This window comes from Macaca nemestrina, chromosome 6 (genome assembly GCF_043159975.1).
Source record: "Macaca nemestrina isolate mMacNem1 chromosome 6, mMacNem.hap1, whole genome shotgun sequence".
In the NCBI taxonomy this organism is placed as follows: Eukaryota; Metazoa; Chordata; class Mammalia; order Primates; family Cercopithecidae; genus Macaca; species Macaca nemestrina.
Window position 1 is genome coordinate 85,715,430 of NC_092130.1, and position 22,572 is coordinate 85,738,001.

The 22,572-nt window shown below is 40.6% G+C and overlaps 2 protein-coding genes across 3 annotated transcripts in view; both read right to left on the reverse strand.

Moving 5' to 3' along the window:
- Positions 1-2,589: 2,589 nt before the first annotated feature.
- LOC105491977 (G protein-coupled receptor 150) lies at positions 2,590-5,061 on the reverse strand. The gene has a single exon (XM_011758817.3). It carries the CDS (start codon positions 4,456-4,458, stop codon positions 3,151-3,153), a length of 1,308 nt encoding a protein of 435 aa, XP_011757119.2. The 5' UTR covers positions 4,459-5,061; the 3' UTR covers positions 2,590-3,150.
- A 14,583-nt stretch (positions 5,062-19,644) lies between these two features.
- LOC105491976 (arylsulfatase family member K) overlaps positions 19,645-22,572 on the reverse strand; it is a 49,582-nt gene continuing 46,654 nt past the window's right edge. The window contains exon 9 of one of the 2 annotated variants that reach the window (XM_071098698.1): positions 19,645-21,503. In XM_071098698.1, coding sequence (XP_070954799.1) covers positions 21,214-21,503 — 290 coding nt within the window. In that variant the 3' untranslated portion in view covers positions 19,645-21,213. The remainder of the gene's footprint in view (positions 21,504-22,572) is intronic. The other variant, XM_011758816.2, reaches the window with a different exon arrangement.

Consider the following 22,572-nt stretch of genomic DNA (forward strand, 5'->3'; position numbering starts at 1 on the left):
TGTGATATAGTTCTGGCAAATAAGTAATTTAGGAGAGTCTATTGGGGACTTCTGAGACATGTTGTTTCATTTCTATAAAGGGTACAAAAAAGAGAAATCTTTCTTCTTCTGGACATTGCTACATTTGAATGTGATGCTTGGAATTGCAGCAGCCATTTTGTGACCTCAAGGGGAACTGGCCTGAGTGTCAAGTCCACCACTCAAGACGGCATATTGGAAAGAGGAAAAGGATCTGAGCCCTTGTATGAGTGAGGCTGCTCCAGAAAAACAGAACCAATAGCATTCATATAGATATATAAGAGAAGATGTATTACGGGAATTGGCTCATGTGACCATGAAGGCTGAGAGGTCCTACCATATACTGTCTGCAAACTGGAGAACCAGGAAAGCTGGTGGTAAAGTTTGGTCTGAGTCTGAAGGCCTGAGAATGGGGGCTGTGGAGGTTTGTGCTGCTGGTATAAATCCTGGAGTTTGAAGGCCAAAGAACAGGAGTGAACTGCCAAGGACAAGAGAAGATGGGTGTCGCAGCCCAAGGAGAGAGAGAGGATTCACCTTTCCTCTGTCTTTTCATTCTATTTGGGTGGGCCCTCAACAGATGCTTGCCGCCCCTGGTGAGGATTGATCTTCACTCAGTCTTCTGATTTGAATGTTAATTACTTCTGGAAACACCCTCACAGGCACATCCAGAAATGATGTTTTACCAGCTATCTGAGCATCCCTTAACCCAGTCAAGTTGACACATAAAATTAACCATCACAGCCCTTGATTATGAAGTTGAGCTACTTACTTAACCAACGCTGGCACAGCCCTACCACCAGACTTCTTGTCATGTGAAATAATAAGTTGAAGCCAGTTGAGTCAGCTTTTCTGTTAGGGTAGTCTTAACTGCAGAAAACAGAAAACGTGTCTCAGCTGCTTTAAATTTTTATCTCCGTTGAGAGCATTCGAAGTGGTCCAACATTAGGAATCGTATTTTGAAGACTCTGAGATTCTGCCTCGATTTCTGCATCTAAGATTTCCCCTCTACCGTTCCATTTGGTGATCCTTCATGCTATCATTGAGATGACCTTTCTAAAATTCAAATTTGGTCAAATTATAACTGATTAAATTCTTCAAAGGCTACTTTTTGCTTTCTTGGCTTGGCACACAGACCTGTCTTCACTGGGTCCAGGCTGAATTTCTCTGACCACATATCTCATTAGGTCAGGCCCCAAAGGCACCCTAAAGCTATTATCATTACTTGACTATGCTATATTCTGTCTCCCCTATGCTTTGCAGTGCTATTCCCATTGCCTAGAACATGTTTCCTGACTTGAAGGGTCACCCTCAAACCAGCCTTCAAGAGCTTCTTTTGGCGTGTCTTTCCTAATGTCCCCTCATAGTCCCCCAAGATTGTCAGATTCTCCTTTTCAGTGCTTCCGGCACCCTGACTGGATGCCCCTGTTATAACACAGGTGACACTGTTGTGTAATTGTCAGATCGTTTCCTACATTTGACTATAACGTTTTTGAGGGGAAAATGTGCCTTATTCATCTCAGCATCTCCAATGCTTGGCTTATTAACTGGCACAAAATAAGCAGGTAATAAATGTTTATTAATGAATAAATAATGCTATAATCTAGACTTGGGTTCATGAAAACAACTGTATCTTCTCTTTGGCTGATTTATTCCTGGTATTTTGCAGACCACTGCATCCTCAACAGGGTAAGGAGGAGCAAAGAGAGGAAGGAAAAGCTACAACTCTGTAACATATGTTGTCAAAATTTTGGAGGAAGGTAAACCAAGCTTAGTAAAGATTTTCTTTCATATGTCTTTTATCTGTTCTATCTCTAACTCGTATGATGAATTATTCAACAAATATATACTGACAGCCTACTACATGTCAAGCATTGTTTAAGCACTTGGAATATATTAGTGAACAAAACAGCCCTCAGAGAGCATTGGCGCTACAAAGAGCTTTAAACAATCATTTCTCCTTTGTGCATCTTAGGCCTGCATTTGTGCATGAACAAGAAACATTGTAATGGAAAGCTTTAGATCCTCATATAAAAGTCACTGATAAACACATGGATATATTGTTCATAAGTGATGCCACTTCTGTCTAGAATCAAGAACAGTTGAGAGGAAGAGGTTACTGATCAAATCCACTCTTTGACCTTGTTCTCAGCTATTCACACCAATAGGCATTGAATTCATTTTTTTTAACAAGGGAATTTTATATATGCATGCAGCATTCTGAGGTTTAGACTTCCTTCCTAGTTGCAAATCTCTTTGAGGCTCCATCTGGGACATTGAGCCCCACCCATATGCACCACCTTGAAGCTTCCTTTCTCTGGTTTGCTGGGGACTTTGTATGGAGAGCCTACATCCGGGCACAGCATTATACCTTTAGAGGCTGCTGGGGGCACAGGGACGATTTCCAACAGAAACCAAGTATATTTGAAAGACACAAAGTCAAGCTTTTATGTTTCCTTCCTACACCCTCAGCTTCTGTTGAAGTGGAAACTAGACTGGAAATAAAGGCCACAGTGATTTTCTTCTGAGAAAACACATTACCATGTTAAAAAAAAAAAAAAAAGTCCCAATTGCTCCGTTGGGAAGGTTTTTATTTTACAAATACTCTGTGGCTCTAAAATGACAGCATGATTACATTTCTGACAGCACTGGTATAATTCTCAGCCTCCCCAGGGAGAGCAATGTGGGGATTTTCGTCCTGGAAAGAAAAGGCAAACTTGCAGGTGCCGAAGGTACATTTGATTTAAGCACGATTCAAAATAAGTAAATACAGATGATAACACAGCAAATACTGAAAGTTGGGTAATTTAGCAAAAATAAATGGTCTTATCCAGAGCACTATAAATGCGTGAAAGAAAACTGCAAAAATAACTTTTTATTTTTACAACTTCCCAGTGTCTCCCTGTCTCCAAATGGGGAGATATGAGAGGAACTGTAGGGAAGAAGAGAAACTGGAAGAGCGTAGGGAAATGTAAACATGAGAACGGAATAGGAGAGTGGAGGAAGGGGACAACTTCAGTGTCACTCTCTCACAGACTCTCCTGCCCCTTGTGATCTGGACAGACCCTGGCAGGCCTCGAGTTCCCTGGAGGTTGCGCCTCAGCGACAGATGACCCGTCTCTGACCACCGGGCACCTAGAAGGCGCTTTCGCAGGAGCAGGGCAGGGGTCTGGGGCGCGGAGGGGGTGGGCGCAAGCCGCCCTCGTCCAGCGGTTCCCGCCGAGCATGGTGATAATGAGGGTGGGGCCAGCGTTGGCGGTAGAGCGCTTGGTGGCCCCTGGGCCCCTCCTCGTCCTCCCCGCCTCCCTGCGGCGCGCAGCAGAGAGAGCCCAGGCGCCTCCGCAGCCGTCGCCACAGCCGGCACTCGCCAGCCTGGAAGAAGAGATAGACGAAGGGATTGAGAGCGCTGTTGGCCATCCCCACGACGCGCAGCGCAGCCGACAGGCCCTCTCCCTCCCAGTCTCCCGCGGGCCCGGACGACCACGCGGCCGCCAGCCGGGCTGCAAAGTAGGGTAGCTCGCAGCCCACGAACAGCAGCGCCAGCAGCAGGCTCATCTTCAGGCTCTGCACCTTGGCACGGGGCAGCACGCTGGGTGCAGGGGCTCGGCCTGGACTCGCCGACCAGGGCGCTGCAGCCGCAGGGGCCTGCGGCCGGCGCCGCCACCAGACGGAGAGTAGGTGGCCGCAAGCTACGCCCAGGACCGTGACAGGCGCGGCGAAGCCTGCGACGGCCTCGTAGAACGCGTAGACCTGCAGGTGCCAGCGCGGCAGGGGCGCGAAGATCCCGCGGCAGCGACGATGCCCCGGCCAGGCGCGGGCCGCCGGGGGCGCTCCGGGCTGCGAGGACGGTGGCGGCGGCGGCGGCGGCAGCGGCGAGGGGGAGTCCCCGCGCACCACGAAGGCCGGGGGCAGCGCCAGCAGCAGCGCCAGCAGCCAGCCCAGGGCGGCGAGGGCACGCGCGGGCAGCGGCCGGCCCTGCGGACGACGCACTGCGCGCTGGCGCTCGAGGGCGATGAGCACCACGAGGTGGGCCGAGGCACCCCGCCCGGATGCCTGCAGCAGCTGCAGGAAGCGGCACGCCAGGTCGCCCGTGGCCGCGCGGGGCTCGCCCAGCAGTTCCCAGGCCAGCTGCGACAGCGCCGTGCCCCCGCACGCGTACAGGTCCGCCAGGGCCAGCTGCACCAGTAGGAAGTCCATCTTGCGACGCTTGGGGCCCGCCCAGGACCCGCCGCCGCCGCCGCACAGGCGGCACAGCACTGTAGTGTTGCCTGCCACCGCCACCACCAGGATGACCCCCAGGAACACCAGGCGGATGCGGCGGCTGGGCGGCCCAGAGGCTGGGGCTCCCTGCCCCAAGGTCAGGTTGAGACCCCAGCCAAGCAAAATGGGCACGGAGAGGTTGGGCGCCGGCGGCAGAATTGAGGGGCTAAAGAGATCCTCCATCCTTGCCCCGGACGAAGAGGAGGCACCGAAGAGGGCGGGCAGGACGCGGGAAACCAAAGTGGAGGCGAGGCGGCGCGGCGAGCGACGCTAGGTCTACGAGTTCCCAAAGTTAGTTGAAAAGGCACACGCACAGAGAGGGAGATGGATTCGGGCGGCTTTGCGCTTAGTTGTTTTTGTCGATTGTCCTCGTCATTTGTCACTCAAATGTGGGTTGTACACTCGAGGAACACACATGATTCCTATTCTCCACCTTCTCCGCGTCTTCCCTCCCATTCCCGGCGGATACTCTTCCGATCTCTGCAGTGCCCCCCGACGCTACCCTCGCGGAAGCCGCGGACCCCTGGGCTCTGAGAACCTCATCCGTTCTCTATTTACGTGTAGAACACAGCAGGACAGAAGGTCGCTTTGCTTGATCATTGTATACGGCCCATGTTATCCCAGCACCCACACGAGAAAGGACCTCTTGACTGAGATTGTACCACCCGCCCCCACCACTCCAATGTGACTGCCAGTAGGAAAAAAATAGAAAAGACATTAGTTTTGATTTTAAAGGTTTGAAATGCCATGGATCTGCATGAGCATGAGAAAAACAGGAACACAAGAAACCTAACAGCGTTTTGAGCAAAGAGGAGACCTGTTAGCTGAATTTTGATCAAGATGTGTCTTCTCTGTCCAAGAATGAAAGTATTTTAATTAGAGAGTACTAAAGTCAATGATGTTGCTTTTAGGAATGGCAGTGGTTTGCAGATCGTTCTAAATACTTCTCATTACTAGGAGCAGTGGGTCACAGCTGCTTTCTTGGTGATGTAAAATTCATTTCATTAGTCTGAAGAGGGCATTAATAGGTTTTATGCAAATGACAGTGCATTTATTGCTTTTCCCCTAATATTTTCATCCAGTGAAGGATGCGTCATCCACTCCTCATTCTCTTGATTCTGTTTTCCACCAGATGGGAAGTTGCTAGGAGGGGCTACGCCTCCAATAAGCCTAGAGAAAAGGTGACTAAGAAAGTGATAAGGCGGCCAATTTTTTAAAAAAAGAAATCCAAGTCACAGGAAATGGTTTAGATTAAATGTTGTTGCTTTCATTTTAGCCTTGCCTCCTCACAAACACATTTTAATTTCCCTGTTGCAAGCATCAATTTGTCTTTTTATGCACCCTCCACATTAATCATGGTGAAAGTAGAATTTCCTGTACTTCCTGGCCTGGGGGCCAGGGAGGTATGAGTGTTTTCTGGGGTTCACATTCCCAGGCTGAGGAAACATTTGGAACTCTAAGATTCATGGCATAGGAAGATTTGGTGGGTTCCATGATAGTCCTGCCAGCTGCTGTAGGAATCCCATTTCCCAAGCTGTTGTCCTTTGGCCAGAAACCTTGCTTATTTTCATCATCATCTTTGTGGTGCCTTGCTCTGGTCTGACACGTTGTAGTTATCAGTGGGTATGTGTTGAGTTGATGAATTAGTGGATATATGATGCTTTTCAGATAACTTCGAGCATAAATTCCTGTCTTGACTATAAATCTATCACCTAAGAAAAAATTCCTTTTATACTATGCCAGTATTGTCCAGAGGAGCCCAAGGAAGCTCTGTGGAGACATAGGAATAAGTGTTCCTGGTGGGACATTTAAGAAAGAGCTACAGTGATAGCCTTGGAAAATCTGGTTTGATTTTCATACTCTGCCTTTAGAAGTTTTTGTCCAAGGCCTTTTTCTATGCACACACATCATCCCAGTTTACAATGCACTTCTTCCAGGGAGTCTTCTCTGAGCAATGCTCATCATGCAGTGATTTTCCTAGCTAATATCATTTCAGTGTTTCTCAAGATAGTCTATCATTTGTCTCAAATTTGTTGAAATGCTTTTGTATATTAGCATTTCAAAATGACTACAGTGAAATTACATTTCACAGAACTTAACTTTAGTAAGATCTGATACAACATTGATTTTCAACTGGTTCTTTTTTTTTTCTTTTTTGAGACAGGGTCTCACTCTGTTGCCCAGGCTGGAGTGAAGTGGCATGATCATAGCTCACTGCAGCCTTGACTTCCTGGGCTCAGGTGATTCTCTCACCTCAGCCTCCCAAGTTGCTGGGACTACAGGCACACACCACCACACCTAGCTAAGTTTTGTATTTTTTGTAAAGGCTAGGTTTCATTATGTTGCCCAGGCTAGTTTTAAACTCCTAGGCTCAATAATCCGCCCACCTCAGCCTTCCAAACTGTTGGGATTACAGGCATGAGCCACTGGGCCTGGCCTAAACTAATTCTTATTAAAATTATACATGCACAGAGTTTTAAAAGTCAAATGGAACTAGAAGGCTAATAAAGAGTTTCCTGTTCCACACATCTCCACTTCTTTATCTCTTTCTAGTGGGAACTGATTTAGACTCTATTTGTTCTTTCTTCTGGCATTGACTTAATTCATAATAGTAAATCATATTTGTGTAATGCTATCTATTGATTAAACAAATTGATATATTATCCGTTAACTTCTTACTAGATAAAGACTTACTTCTCACACCTCTGTCACTACTGTTTCCATTTCTCATACCATTAGAACAATACTGTAATTTTGGGTTAGACTTACATTTGGTGTTTATATTATTATGAAATAAAAATATTCACAGTTGAGTGTTGTATATTGTGAATATAATTTTTTTGTTATTTTTAAAGTTAATAATTGCCTTTTCTTACTTTTCATTGTTATCATAGCTAATTCTTCCTGTACCCTCAAATAGCCCCCCATACAATTTCTACAAGGTCAGTTTCATAACGTAATATAGCAGCTCTAGTTTTTTTTCCCAGAAACCTCTTTACCAGAGACTTTCATTTTTCTCTTATTTGGGCTAATTTCTCCCGAGGTCTACTGCAGAACTACCATCTGCGGACCTGCCTTTGTTGTCATTATTGAAACTTTTTGCCTTTCTCTTGGGTTGCAGTTCCTGCTTCTTGGATCTCTGGTCTTTTTCCTTGATTTCTTCCTTTTTGGTAGAACACATCATCTAATATTTCATAAGGTTTACAAGGTTGTACAAAGCCTGAGAACTAAGTGGTAAGAGACCTCATTGTCCTCATTTTTTGAGTCATGCAGATTCTGTCTGGACATGTTGCCCTCTAGGCCAGTGGTCATCCTGGCATTTCACATCAGCATCGTCCTAGGGATTCCTTTATCTCATGCTGGTTCTTTTATTTTCTAATTTAATGGATTTTTTTTTTTTCTTTCCTGGTTTATTTTCTTGCTTGGGAAGAAAGCATCTTTCAGTGACTTCTTGAGAGAGGGTAACTATTTGGGATCCTACATGTCTGAAAATTTCTTTATTCTATCCTATTGCCTAACTGATTATTTGGTTGGGTTTAGAATCCTATTTTTGAAAATCTTTTCCTTCTGAATTTTGAAGGCATTGCTCCATTCCCTTCTGGCTTCTAAGTGTTTGTGTGGAGAAGACTGAAGCCATCTGATTCATGTTTTGCTTAGATATGATCATTGTTTTTTCCTTTCTAGAAGCTTATTATTCTTCTCTTTTTTCTAGCCAATTTTACAAAAATGTGTTTTTCTATAGGTTTATTTTTATCTAATGTGCCGTACATAATCAAAGATAATGAATTGTATTTAATTGTAATACTTATTTAGTGGCCTTTACCTAAATAGTCTCCCAGCCTGTCTTTCTTTTTGGGATGCTGACATTTGAAGAGTCCATGACACATGTTTAGCAGAATATCCTTAAAATTGTATTTGTTTCCACATAATTAAATTTGGATTTGACTTTTCTGGCAGAAACATTACATAGGTAATACTGTCATCAGTGCATCATTTCAGGGGCACATAATGCCACTTTGTCTCAATATAGATGATATTAAGCTTGACGTATATGTTTTGAAAATTCAGTAGTTTTAAATTAAAAAAGCAGTACATATTAATTGCAGAAAAATTAGACAATACATATTCACATACAAAAAACACAACATACTGCTCAAACTGTTGTTAATACTCAGTGATATATACTTTAGACTATAATGACTAGATCTATATATTACAGAAATAGATTACACTGCATACAACATTTTATATCCTGCTTTCATTTCACCTAAGATTGTATTTGGATCACTTCCCATGTCAGTGAAAATATGATATAATTATCTGTTTAATGTTGAATGGATTACAATTATTTAAATAACCCCCTATTCTTAGACAAAAGTTTTCTCATTTTCACTTTATAAATAATTCTGTGAAAAACATCTCTTCACCTACATCCTAGCACACGCACTCAATTATTCCCTTATGATAAAATCCTGTCATTGGAATTGCTGAGGCCGAGCACGTGCATTTTTAAAGCGTTTTAACATATAGTACTGAGTTATCCTCGACAAGGGATGCAAGCAATGTATGTGTCTTTTTTCCCCATAGCCACAAAACAATATGAGCATCATTAGCGTTTGTCGTCCTCATAGATGAAAACATTTCATTATTTCTTCATTTTAACAATTGAGATATAATTTATATTTCATAAAATCTGGAATTTTAAAGTATACAATTCAGTGCTTTTTAGTGTATTTACAAGTTTGTGCAACCACTGCCACTATCTAATTCCAGAACTTTTAAATCATTCCCAAAATAAACCCATACACATTATTTTCCTCTCCCAGCCCCTGGAAACCACTAGTCTCCTTTGACTCTATGGATTTGCTTACTCTTGACATTTCATAGACATGCAATCACATAATGTAGGCTTTTGTTTCTGGTTTCTTTTGCTTTGAATAATGTTTTTAAGTTTCATCCACATTGTAGCATGTAACAGTATTTCATTATTTATGACTAAATAATATTTCATTATGTGGATACACCAAATTTTGTTTATCCATTCATTAGCTGTTGGATATTTGGGTTTTTTCTATTTTAGGCTGTTTCCATTTTGGTTGTTTCCATTATAGTGAATAATTCTGTTATGAATATTTGTGTACAAGTTTTTCTGCAAATGCCTGTTTCAGTTCTCTAGAGTCTATTCCTCGGAGTGAAATTGCTGAGTCATATGTGAATTTCATGTTTAACTTTTTGAGGAACTGCCAAACTGTTTTCCATAGAGTCTGGGCCAGTCCCACCATTCATGTATGAGTTTTCCAATTTCTCCCTTTGTGTAGATGCAGTTTCTCATTTGGGATCATATTCCTTCTGCTTAAAGAATGTCCTTTAACTTTTTTTATAGTTCAGATCTGCTGGCAACACATTCTCTTAGTTTTATTTTTATTTTTATTCTTTGTCTTATAAAGTTTTTATTTCACCTTCATTTTTGAAACATACTTTTGCTGGGCATATAGGATTCTAGGATGAGTTTTTCTTTCAGTAGTTGAAAGAAGTTGCACTGTTGTCTTCTAGTTTGCATAGTGTTTGATACATTTTGCTCATCTTTGTAATGATGTAATTCTTATCTGTTTGTTTGTTTATTTGTTTGAAACAGAGTCTTGCTCTGTCACCCAGGCTGGAGTGCAGTGGTGTGATCTTGGCTCACTGCAACCTCTGCCTCCTGGGTTCAAATGATTATCGTGCCTCAGCCTCCCAAGTAGCTGGGATTACAGGTGAGTGCCACCACCCGGCCAGGCTGTTCTTGAGCTCCTGGCCTTAGGTGATCTGCCCAGTGCTGGGATTATAGGCATGAGCCACCATGCCCGGCAGGTTTCTTTTTTTGGAATGTTTCTTTTTTACTGTGTTTGCATTCAAGATTTTCTTCTTATCTTGGTTCATTGCAACTTCCGCCTCTTGGGTTCAAGTGATTCTCATGCGTCAGCCTCCCAAGTAGCTGGGACTACAGTCATGCACCACCACGCCTATCTAATTTTTGTATTTTTATTAGAGACGGGGTTTTGCCACATTGGCCAGGCTGGTCTCAAACTCCTGACCTCAAGTGATCTGTCAGCCGTGGCCTCTCAAAATGTTGGGATTACAGGAGTGAGCCACCAGGCCTGGCCTTTTGTATATATTCTGCTTGGACTTCTCTAAACATTTAGGTTGGTGATTTGTTGTCTTTTATTAATTTTGGAAAATTCTCAGCAATTATCTTTTCAATTATTTCTTCCAACACTATCTCTTTCCATTCTCCTTCTGTGACTTGAACTACATGTGTATTATGCCATTTCATACTGTCCCACAACTCTTGGCTGCTCTATTTTTCTCCACTTTTTCTTTTTCTCTGTTTTCCCTTTTCTTGTTCCAGCTCTCCTCAGAAGGGCTTGTCACCTTTTGAAATTCAGGATGTCATTTTGAAACTGCTCTATTCTAACCTGTATTCAAGTTTACTAATTTTTTCTTCTATGTGTAGTCTGTTGATAAGGCAATTGAAGGAATTCCTCATCCATAACAACATGTTTTTCATTTCTAGCGTATCCAATTTATTCTTTTTAAAATCGTTTACATCTCTGCTGAAATTCTGTATATGTTCATGCATGTTGTCCACATTTTCCACTATATCCTTTAACATATTAATCAGAGCATTTTTAAAGTTACTTTGACAGTTTCAGCCTCTGGGCCATCTCTCAGTCTGGTTCTATTTACTGCTTTATCGCTTGAAAATTGGCATTTTTTTTTTTTTTCTTTTTTACTCTTTTGCCTTGTAAGTTTTACTGAATGCCAGACATTATATGTAAAAGAATAAGAGTGACTGATGTAAATAGTGTTTACTTCTGAAAATAGCCATGCCTCTTCACCCATCAGGCTACCAGGGTGGTAAATCTAATCAGTAGTTGAGCTAGGTTTAAGTTTTGTTGTTGCTATAGTTATCATTATTATTCTACTGACTTCATATTCCTCCATACTGACATCTTGCATTTCCTATGAGGCCTAGAATGCTAGAAGGTGTTTCTCAGTGTTTCTGCTCCATCCTCAACTTTCAGCTGGCCCTTCATACTTGGCCACCAGAGTGGCGGAGGGGATGGGGATGTTTCTCTCCAGGCTTCTGCCACTCTCCCAGAAGTCCTGTGCTGTTTGTTGCCCATGATGGGGGCAGGGTGGCTTTCTCGGCCTTCCTGTTCCAACCTTTGTCTTACGTAGGCCCTGGGGGCCTGAGCCTCAAGCGTGGGAGTTTCTCCATAATCCTGTCCCTTCCCTCTATGGCAGCTGAATTCTGTCTCTTAACTTCCAAGAGCAAGTTTCCTGGTCTTGTCCCTTTTGTGAGAAATCTTTGCTTTGTAGAAGATGCTGGGCATGATTAGGTTTCTCCATCTTCCCCAGCAGCGACAGCTTTTGCTGTAATCTACCCCTCCCCAGTGACAGTTGACCTTTTGCTGAGGACTGGGGGTGAGAGGGTTTTCTGATCTGCCCCAGTGGCAGATGTGTTTTACTTTGTATGACAAAAAGTCCTGGGTTTTGTGCTTGTCCTCAAGAGGCAGCCACTCTCTGTCTGTACACCCGTCCCACTAAGGGAGCTCCATCAGGTCTTCTGCTCTGTCCCAATCTTTCTCGTTAAGTACCAGGTTGAGTCCGTGCAAGAAAGCTGGTTAGTCAGTGGGCACACCATGTGTGGGGGGTTCCCAGAGTTTCTACTGTTATTTTCATATACATTTGGCCTTTAAGTATATGTCAAAGCATCAATTGCTTTTTTACCCCCTTTTTTGCCTACAAGTTTTTCCTCCTGTGTTCTGCAAACGGTCTCACCTGTCCTTGGAGGTGCTTGCCACCTTTTTGAATTCAGTTCACCTGTTGCCTGGCAATCTCCTTTCTCTGAGAGGCTCAAGAAAAGTTTTGATTTTGTAGATTTCCTGGCTTTATGTTTTTCTTTTTGTGGTTGTTAACATGGGAGCCGTATTCCTTTGCATCTTTGTCTATTCTAAGTGGAAATACAGATCTCAAACCATTATTTAAGTATATCAAAACTTCACCGTAAATATTGCAAAATTTATGGATATTTTTTCTAACTTTTAACATTGAACAGTTTTAAAATTTCCTTTAATAATAAAAAGTTTAAGGCTAAGAATATTATTCTGAGTATAGTTTTGGTTGTATCATATAGTTTTCTAAATGTTCTTATTTTTGTCTGTAACCATGCCATCCTAAATGACTGATCTAAATTTTCTCATTTTTATTACTTTTAAAATAGCATATAATTATAATTTTTTGACCCAATAATTATTTAAGACTCAGATTTTTAATGGCAACATTTTAAAAAAAATTGGGTTAGGCCAGCCTTTATGCCTTATACGTGTAGTCTGAGCACTTTGGGAGGCTGAGACAGGAGGATTGCTTGAGTCCTGGAGTTTGAGACAAGCTTGGGCAACACAGGGAGACCCCGTCTCTAAAAAATAAAAAAATTAGTCAGGCATGGTGGCGCACACTGATAGTCCTGGCTACTTTGGAGGTTAAGGTGGAAGGACTGCTTGAGCCTGGGAGATGGAAGGCTGCAGTGGGCTATGATTGTACCACTGCATTCTAGCCTGGGTGACAGAGTGAGACCCTGTCTCCAAAACAAATTTTGGTGGTAAAAATTCTACCTAATGAAAGCTTAATATACATAATTGTAAATAATACATACATAATTATAAACAATATATATGTATACACACACAAATGCGTATGGCCAATGTAGAAGAGGGATAATAGTTCTAACACGGGTCTAGATGATCTGTTTTCCACATGAGTTTCTTCTACCTTGTTTGTGTTGAGTTGTTTCTTTTTTGCTTCATGGCCCCTCATTACCAAGTTCTTAGTTTGATTCAGTGGTTTATAGTATGTTTTAGTAGCCAGTAATATTAATCCCACCTTGATATTATTTTCCCATAATTTTATTACTTATTTCAGACATTCATTTTTCCATAAATACTATAAGACCGTTTCATTCAATTTTTAAAAAAATCAAACAAAAATATCTCTTTTCTGGAATAAAATCAGAATTGCACAAAATTTATACATTAATTTTGGGGAAGAGATATTTAGAGATTAGATCTTCCTGTCCAAGAACCTGTTGTCATTGCATATTCATATTTTGTTTATATACTTCAATAGACATTTATAGTTTTTAAAATCTAGGTTTGTATACCTCTCATTAAAATTTATTTTCCAGCCTGACCAACATGGTGAGACTCTCATGTCTACAAAAAAACTTAAAAATTAGCCGGGCATGGTGATGCACACCTGTGGTCCCAGCCACTCAGGGGGCTGAGGCAAGAGGATCACTTGAGCCCAGGAGGTTGAGACTGAAGTGAGCGAGCCATGTTCACACCACCACACTCCAAACCTGGGTGACAAAGTAAGACGCTGTATCAAAAATAAATAAGTAAATAAACAAATAAATACATATGTATAGGATAACATGAATGTAATATTTTCTCTAATTTTTGTTTTTACCTAGTGATTCCTTTTATAGATATATGTTGATTTTTTTTTGAGATGGAGTCTCGCTCTTATTGCTTAGGCTGGAGTGCAATGGTGCGATCTCGGCTCACTGCAACCTCTGCCTCTTGAGTTCAAATGATTCTCGTGCCTCAGACCCCCAAGTAGCTGGGATTACAGGCACCCACCACCACACCCACCTAATTTTTTGTAGTTTTAGTAGAGATGGGTTTTCACAATGTTGGCCAGGCTGGTCTTGAACTGTTGACCTCAGGTGATCCATCTATCTCAGCCTTCCAAAATGCTGGGATTATAGGCATGAGACACTGCGCCTGGTCGTTAATTTTTGTATATGCAGCTATTTAACAAATTGCATCTATTCTAGTAGTTATGAGGATCTTCTGGGTCTAATAAGTTGAAAAACCACAAACAATAGAAAGAACACAAAATCCATTGAAAAAACAAAAACAAAAACAAAAGCAGATAAGGCTCCTAGTAGATACGGATGCTTCTTTTCTGAGGATGGTAGTTTGAATAACAAGGTCCCAGACTGGTGATTCCCGGATTTTGCTGCACATTAGAATCACCTGGGAAGCTTTTTTTTTTTTTTAGACAGAGTCTTGCTCTGTCACCCAGGCTGGAGTGCAGTGGTGTGATCTCAGCTCACTGCAACTTCTGCCTCTTGGTTCAAGCGATTCTCCTGCCTCAATCTCCCAAGTAGCTGGGATTACAGGCACGGGCCACCATGCCCAGCTAATTTTTGTATTTTTAGTAGAGACGTGGTTTCACCATGTTGGCCAGGCTGGTCTTCAGCTCCTGACCTCAGGTGATTTGACTGCCTCAGCCTCCCACAGTTGTGGGATTACAGGCTGGGAAGCTTTAAAACTCCTGCAGCCTGGGGTAGGAGCCAGGCAATAAAAGTTTTTAAACATCCTCAGGTGATTCCAATTTGCAGCAAAGTTGTGAACCGTTCTAGCCCAGCATTAAGCAAATGCTGGTCCACAAGTCAAATCCTGCATTTTTGGAAACAAAGTTCTATTGGAACACAGCCATGCTCATTTGTTTACATATTGTCTTGCTTGCTTTCACACTTCAGCGGTAGAAATCAGTAGTTGTGAAAGAGACCGTATGGCTCACAAAGACTAAAATATTTAGTATCTAGCCTTTTTCTCAATAGAAAAAGATAAAATCACAATGAGGTGTAATCTCACTCCAGTTAGAATGGTTATTATCAAAAGGACAAAAAATAACAAATGCTAGCAAGGATGAGGAAAATGGGGAACTCTTACACTGTTGGTGGGAACGTAAATTAGTTCAGCCATTATGGAAAACAGTAAAATGATGCCTCAAAAAACTAAAAATAGAACTATGATGTGATCCAGCAACTCCACTAGTAGGTAAATATCCAAAGGAAAGGAAATCAGTACATCAAAGGGATACATGTACCCCATGTTTACTGTAGCACTAGTCACAATAGCCAAGGTATGGAATCAATCTGTGTCCATCAACAGACGAATGGATAAAGCAAATTTGGTATATATACACAATGGAATACTATTTAGCCATAAAAAGAATGACATTCTATCATCTGCAGCAACATGGATGAGATTGAAGAATATTAAGTTAAGTGAAATGAGCCAGGCACAGAAAGATAAATGCTGCATGTTCTCACTCATAAGTAGAAGCTAAAAAAAGCATTGATCTCATGGAGGTAGAGAGTAGAATAGTGGTTACTAGAGGTGGGGATGGGTAAGGAGACAGAGGAATAACTAAAGATTGTTAACGAATACAAAAGTACAGCAGGATAGGAGGAATACATTCTAGTGTTCTATAGTACTATGGAGTGACTGTAATTAAAAATAATTTATTATATATTTTCAAATAGCTAGAAGAACAGATTTTGAATGTACACAAAGAAATGATCAATGTTTGAGGTACTTGGTATGCTAATTACCCTGATTTGATCATTACACCTTGTATACATGTATGGAGGTATACTGTAGTCCATAAATAGGTATAATTATTTATTTAGTTAATTTATTTATTTTGAGATGGAGTTTCGCTCTTGTGCCCAGGCTGGAGTGCAATGGTGCGATCTCGGCTCACAGCAACCTCGGCCTCCTGGGTTCAAGTGATTCTCCTGGTTCAGCCTCCCGAGTAGCTAGGACTACAGGCATGTGCCACCACACCGGCTAATTTTGTATTTTTAGTAGAGACAGGGTTTCTCCATGTCTCTACTAAGACATAGAGAGGTTTGGTCAGGCTGGTCTCAAACTCCTGACCTCAGGTGATCCGCCAGCCTCGGCCTCTCAAAGTGCTGGGATTACAGGCATGAGCCACTGCACCCAGCCAATAGGTACAATTAACATGTGTCGATTTTAAAAAGATAAAACAAAGGGGGATAGAGTCTATTTGTTAGCTCTTTTGTGCAAGATTTTGCTATAGTTTACTGTTTCTAGAAGGCTTTGCTTTATTAAGAAAACTACTCCCTTGGCTGGGCTCAGTGGCTCATGCCTGTAATCCCAGCACTTTGGGAGGCCAAGGCTGGCAGATTGCCTGAGGTCAGGGGTTCAAGACCAGCCTGGCTAACATGGTGAAACCTCATCTCTAATAAAAATACAAAGATTAGCTGGGTTTGGTGGCACATGCCTGTAGTCCCAGCTATTTGGGAGGCTGAGGCAGGAGAATCGCTTGAACCCAGGAGTTGGAGGTTGCAGTGAGCTGAGATGGCACCACTGCACTCCAGCCTGGGTGACACAGCAAGACTCCGTCTCAAAAAAAAAAAAAAAAAAAAAAGAAAAGAAGAAAAAAAAAAGGCTACTCCCTTTTACTCCCCACCCTGCTACAGCCCAAATGTGTTGTTTTTCTAAACTAATGTGATACTTGGAAAGCTGTAATTCCCAGCAAATTAATTCAACAAGTATTTACTAAGCTTCTACTATGTATTAGGCATTTGAGATACTTTATGGAGAAAAGGGACAAAATGCCATGACTGTTAGGAGTTTTTATTCTAGTAGTGTCAGGAAGGGTGAAAGACAGCTCAAACACATTAATTATGTAAAAGACACACTAAATTAAATGGTAATAATTTCTGTGGAGAAAAATAAAGCAGGAAAGTCCTTGTGAGATGGTGACATTTGAGCCATGTCACCAAAGAAATAACAGTGAGCCATGAAAAAATCTGAAGGAAGAACTGCACTCCAGGCAGAAAAACCTGACACGTGCAAAGAGGTCTTGGTGGTGCATGCCTGGTGTGTCTGTCTGGAAAGCAACAGGGACGCATGTGGCTGGAGCACAGTAAATCAGGCAGGAGTGTAGGAGGACAAGCGGTCTTAGAGAGAACATGCTACCAGATTATTTAGGGCCCATAGGCTATTGTAATGACTCTGGCTTTTAAGAAAAAGATGGGAAACCAGTGGGGGCTTTGAGTATCCAGGGGTGTGATCTGTATTTTGACAGGCTCACTCCAGCTGCTGTTGAGAACAGACTGAAGAAAGCCAAGGACAGACTCATGGAGACCTCTTAAGAGTCAACTGCAAAATTCCAAGCACAGGTCATGGTAGATTAGAACAAGAAGTGAGTCGCGGAGGTAGTAAAAATGGAAGCCCAAAGGTTATTCTCATTCCAGCTTCTAATTAGTGTCAGTTCCTCTCAGATTCTGGCATATTTGTCTTGGTTTTGTAAGGTTTTCTTAATTTTTGATTTTCATGATTGTTAGATACCATTCTGAATTAGATATTGTCCTGAATATTCAATTGTACCTAATTATGATCCTATACTTAATATGCTTAAAACATGGCAGATGCTTGGTAAATTCTTACAATGAATGTGTATCTTAAAGGATTTGGGTAGAATGAAGCAGATTTATCGTCACAAGCCTGTTTTCAGGACCACATTTCTATTATTATTGCTTTTCTCTCTATTATTAGCATATACACCCATACGTTAGCTACTTGTGTTCATTAGGCTTAATTAGGAGATGGATGGTGGATTTGTATAGTTTAATTTTAACCTTAATACTCAGTCTTTCTTATTAAGGGTTTCACTTCAGAATGTGTGTGTATGTGTGTGTGTGTGTGTGTGTGTGTGTGTATGCATGTGTATATACATATGTAATCAAAATCAGATATGTTCAAAAGTAAAATTATTTCCCAGAAATTCATAATTACAAAGGTAAGCTCATATAAATTCACTGAAGAATGATAAACAAATAAATAAGGAGATGAACTGACTCATGAAGAAAACTTCAAAGACAGTTTGAAAAAGTATTAAGTTGGGTATAATTATTTGCAGGTAAGATTTTTACATGGAAAATAATCTATCACTTGAAAAACTATTACTTACTATGAAGTGGTTCAGCACAAAATAAATATGTGGAAATGGAGTGCACATATAAACAACAAGATCTTCCCTTAGAGGATATAATGGAAGGAAGATTCACTTAAAATTACAGTAACTGATAAAACAACTGGAAATAAACCTACCTCTGGCTGCACATTAGAATCATGGCTGGAGGGACTGACCAGCAAGACAACAGTAATAGAACAGCAGGCCCAGGCTCTCTCAGAAGCTCTAACCAACTGGTATAGCGTAGGGCCTAGAGGGTATTTTTTAAAGTCCTTGCTTTTCAAATTTTTTTACAAAAAAATTGATCTATATGAAGAAAACTTAGACTACTACTGAGGGATATAAAAGAAGGCTTGAATAAAGGGAAAAACATACTAATTCTTTAGAATGACTATCATAAAGAATTAAATACTCTCTAAAGTAGGCTATACATTTAATGATTTCATTTAAAAGGCCAACAGAACTTTTCATTTTTGTTACTAGACAGACTTATTCTAAATTTGTATGGAAAAATCAAGAGTTGCTAGGAAGGACAATTCTGAAAAAAGAAAACTATTGCAAAGGGACTAGTCCTACCAGACTAAAAAAATAGACTGGTCTGGCTGGGTGTGGTGGCTCATACCTGTAATCCCAGCACTTTGTGAGGCTGAGGCAGTCCGGTTGCTTGAGTTCAGCAGTTTAAGACCAGTCGGGGCAACATAGCGAAACCCTGTCTCTATAAAAATTTTAAAAATTAGCTGGGTTTTGTGGTGTGTGCCTGTGGTCCCAGCTACTAAGGAGGCTGAGGTGGGAGGATCACCGGAGCCTATGAGATTGAGGCTGCAGTGAGCAGTGATTGTGCCACTGCATTCCAGCCTGAGTGACAGAGCAAGACCTTGTCTCAAAAAAAACAAAAACAAAACAGAAACAAAAAACCAGAATGGTCCAGTGCAAAATAAACTGTTCAGAAATGGTGTAAGTATAAATGGGACTTTGGTATAGATAAAAATGGCATTGCAAATCAATGGGGGAAAAGATAATGTATTCAACCAAAGGTATTATATGATGAAGCGCCATTTTTACCAATGGGAGAAGAGACAGTTTACTCAATAAAAGATCAATGGGTAGGCATATTAAAAAAAAACAACTAAAGTTAGATTTCTAATATGTTTAATATGTTCCATCTGGGTCAAAGATCCAAAGGTGAAAAATAAAATTCTAAGAGAAGACAAGTGGAGGCTGGGCGCAGTGGCTCACACCTGTAATCCCAGCACTTGGGAGGTTGAGGTGGGCAGATCACCAGGTCAGGAGATCAAGACCATCCTGGCTAACACAGTGAAACCCCATCTCTACTAAAAAATACAAAAAATTAGCCGGATGTGGTGGTGGGTGCCTGTAATCCCAGGTACTAGGGAGGCTGAGGCAGGAGAGTCACTTGAAACCAGGATCGCGTGATTGCACTCCAGTCTGGATGACAGAGCGAGACTCTGTCTCAAAAAAAAACAAACAAACAAAAAAAAAAAACCCAAGTGGAGAAGGCCATCCTAAATATGATATAAAATCCTAAAAGCCACAAAAGCAAAGATTTGTAAATTTTGCATTAATATTTTTAATTGGCAAATCATAATTGTATATACTTATGGGGTACAGAGATTCATAAATTTGCTTACATGAAAATAAAAATTTCTACGTATCAAAAAATACCAGAACAAAGTCAGAAGACAATTGACAATGACAAACTGGAAGGAAAATATTTGCAGGATCTCTTACAAAAAGCTAATATCTAAAGCACGCCTGTAATACAAAACAAAGACCAACAACCAACAGAAAAATAGGCAAAGAATAGAAATAGGAATGGCCATGGTAAAGCAGATTCCAATGGCTGTTAAATACATGAAAATATGATCTACCTTACTCATCATAAGAAAAATGAAAACAGAATATTTGGCAAAGGATAAGAAGACGTGCATTGATGGTGAGCTTATTAGTTAGTATACCTTCTTTAGAGGTAATATGTAGTATCTAGTGTAATTTTGCTAAATACAGTCTTGACTCAGTAATTTCACCTCTAGATATCTACTGTTAAGTGAAAAAAAAAAGGAAAAAGCAGCAACACGCAGAACAATGTGTGCAGTATGTTACCGTTTGCGTAGGGGGAAAGGAATATATACATTTGGTTATAAATTTGTGGCCAATCTCTAAAAATGTGTAAGCAGGTGGTTTCGGTACTTGCTTCTTGGAGGGGGAACTGGATGGCAGGGAAGACAGAAAGGATAGAGACTTCATGATCACTGTTAACCCTTTTGTACCATTTGAAGTTTTTACCCTGTATATATATTACCTATTAAAAAAAAAACAGTAGTAAAATCAGGTACATCCAGGGTTTACATCCCGTTAAATACTCCAGATACTCCCATGAAATACATTCAAACAGTCCCATCAAATACAAATAACTCATCAAGCACCATCAAATGCTCACACACAACTGTTTTATGATAAATATTATTACTATTACAATATTTTATATTCTCTATTATTTAAAGGAATATAACTGTTACAGTATTTGCTTCAATCCTTTTGATACTTCCACTAAATTGTTAGAAGTTATACAAAGGTATACAGAATAACCATTTTTGAAAATACGTGATTTTATAATCATTGGCATTTTATCTTAAAATACACTACATTCTTACAAAGTAATGAAAAATTGGTAATTATTATTATTTTATTTTTATTTATTTGACATGGAGTCTCACTCTGTCGCCAGGCTGGAGTACAGTGGCGTGATCTCAGCTCACTGCAACCGCTGCCTCCCGGGTTCAAGTGATCCTCCTGCCTCAGCCTCCTGAGTAGCTGAGACTACAGGTGTGTGCCACCATGCCCAGCTAATTTTTGTATTTTTAGTAGAGACGGGGTTTCACCATGTTGGCCAAGATGGTCTTGATCTCTTGACCTTGTGATCTGCCTGCCTCTGCCTCCCAAAGTCCTAGGATTACAGGTGTGAGCCACTGCGCCTGGCCAAAACTTGGTAATTATTAAAACTGTTTCATTTAAAATACATAATTATGATCTTGTGATATATATGTATCTCTAGAACATTATTTTTAAACTTTTTGTTCAAACTGCTCTTGGATTCATACGCGTTTTAAGCCACTGATCGATTGCACTTTCATACTTCCTTGGTTCTTTCTGCCAGTCCTGATGCCACCTAAGATTTGCTATAACGTTTGAATAATTCTGTCCTATACTTTGTTTCCACTTGATAAACTGCTCTTTATTATACTGGTGGACAGAAGCAGAAACTTTAGGGTAGTTTATAATGGAACGAAGCTTCTGATCCAAAGAATAAGTAATTTCTGGAAATTTTACAGCAACATTTGTTAATTCATCTGGATCTGAGGAAAGATCTGAAAGAAAAAGATTAAATATCTGTCAAAATAGTGACCTGCCAAAAAAGTTTAGAATGTCATCATGACAGGTAATGTATTAGATTTCTAAAAAGATTTTCAGTTCCTGTTAGTGTAATAAAATGAAGGACAGTATAAATGGTAAAATAACATACCAGGAGTTAAACACCCTATGTTGCATGCCCAAATTCCCTCCTTCCTACCATTGTCCAGCTATCCCGCTTCTTTTTTCTTTTCTCAAATGCCAGAAAAAGTCAACCTTTTATCATCAGTAAGCTGGTTTAGAACAAGTTCTTCCTGTTTTTGATGTCCTGCCTACTTTGACGGGCAGAAATGAATATAGTAATGCTTATACTGTACTGTTTCAACAGCCTCAAACTTTCTACAAATTCTTTATATAGACAAATCATGTTCCTGCAACTTTACTTACTCCTAGTTTTCTTTATATATTAGTATCTTATGCTTGGAGTTTTGAAAGTTACATTCATCAGTACGGTCCATTTGAACAAACAGCCATGGAAAAACAAACTTCTCAATCACTGCCCACAAGAAAATAATGATAAATATTTCAGATCCATAAATACACTTTTTAGATATCCTAAAAAGGATTCCTACACAGATATCCTATCCCTGTGTAGGAAGACAGGGATATAACTAGGATACCAATCTAATTGGAAAAACAGCAAGTCAGAGATCTTATGACAATTAACTTTAGATAGTAAATGAACACTGTATGTTGAGGGAAAATCCCCTGTGGCCTACTTAAGTACATTAGCCAAGAGGCCCCTGAAGAGATATGTGACTTTGCTAGGTAATTTCAGATGGCATATCTCTTTAGGAAAGGGGAATCAATAAGCCCTAAAAAGTACAGAAAAGCTGATTCCCCACTTCTGACATTTTGATAGTCACATCAGTTTTTTGGTAGAATATGGTATAAAAAACAAAATTTCAACAAATTTAAAGATCAAATTGGCTTTTATTTAGTGATTCATGAATTGGGCAGCATCCCATCTGAAGATTTAGAAAAGGCATTCTGATGAGCTGAGCAGAGGAGGTGGGCTTTATAGGA

Coding starts and splice junctions, on each gene's coding strand:
- LOC105491977 (XM_011758817.3), bottom strand. CDS start 4,458: ATGGAGGATCTCTTTAGCCCCTCAATTCTGCCGCCGGCGCCCAACCTC.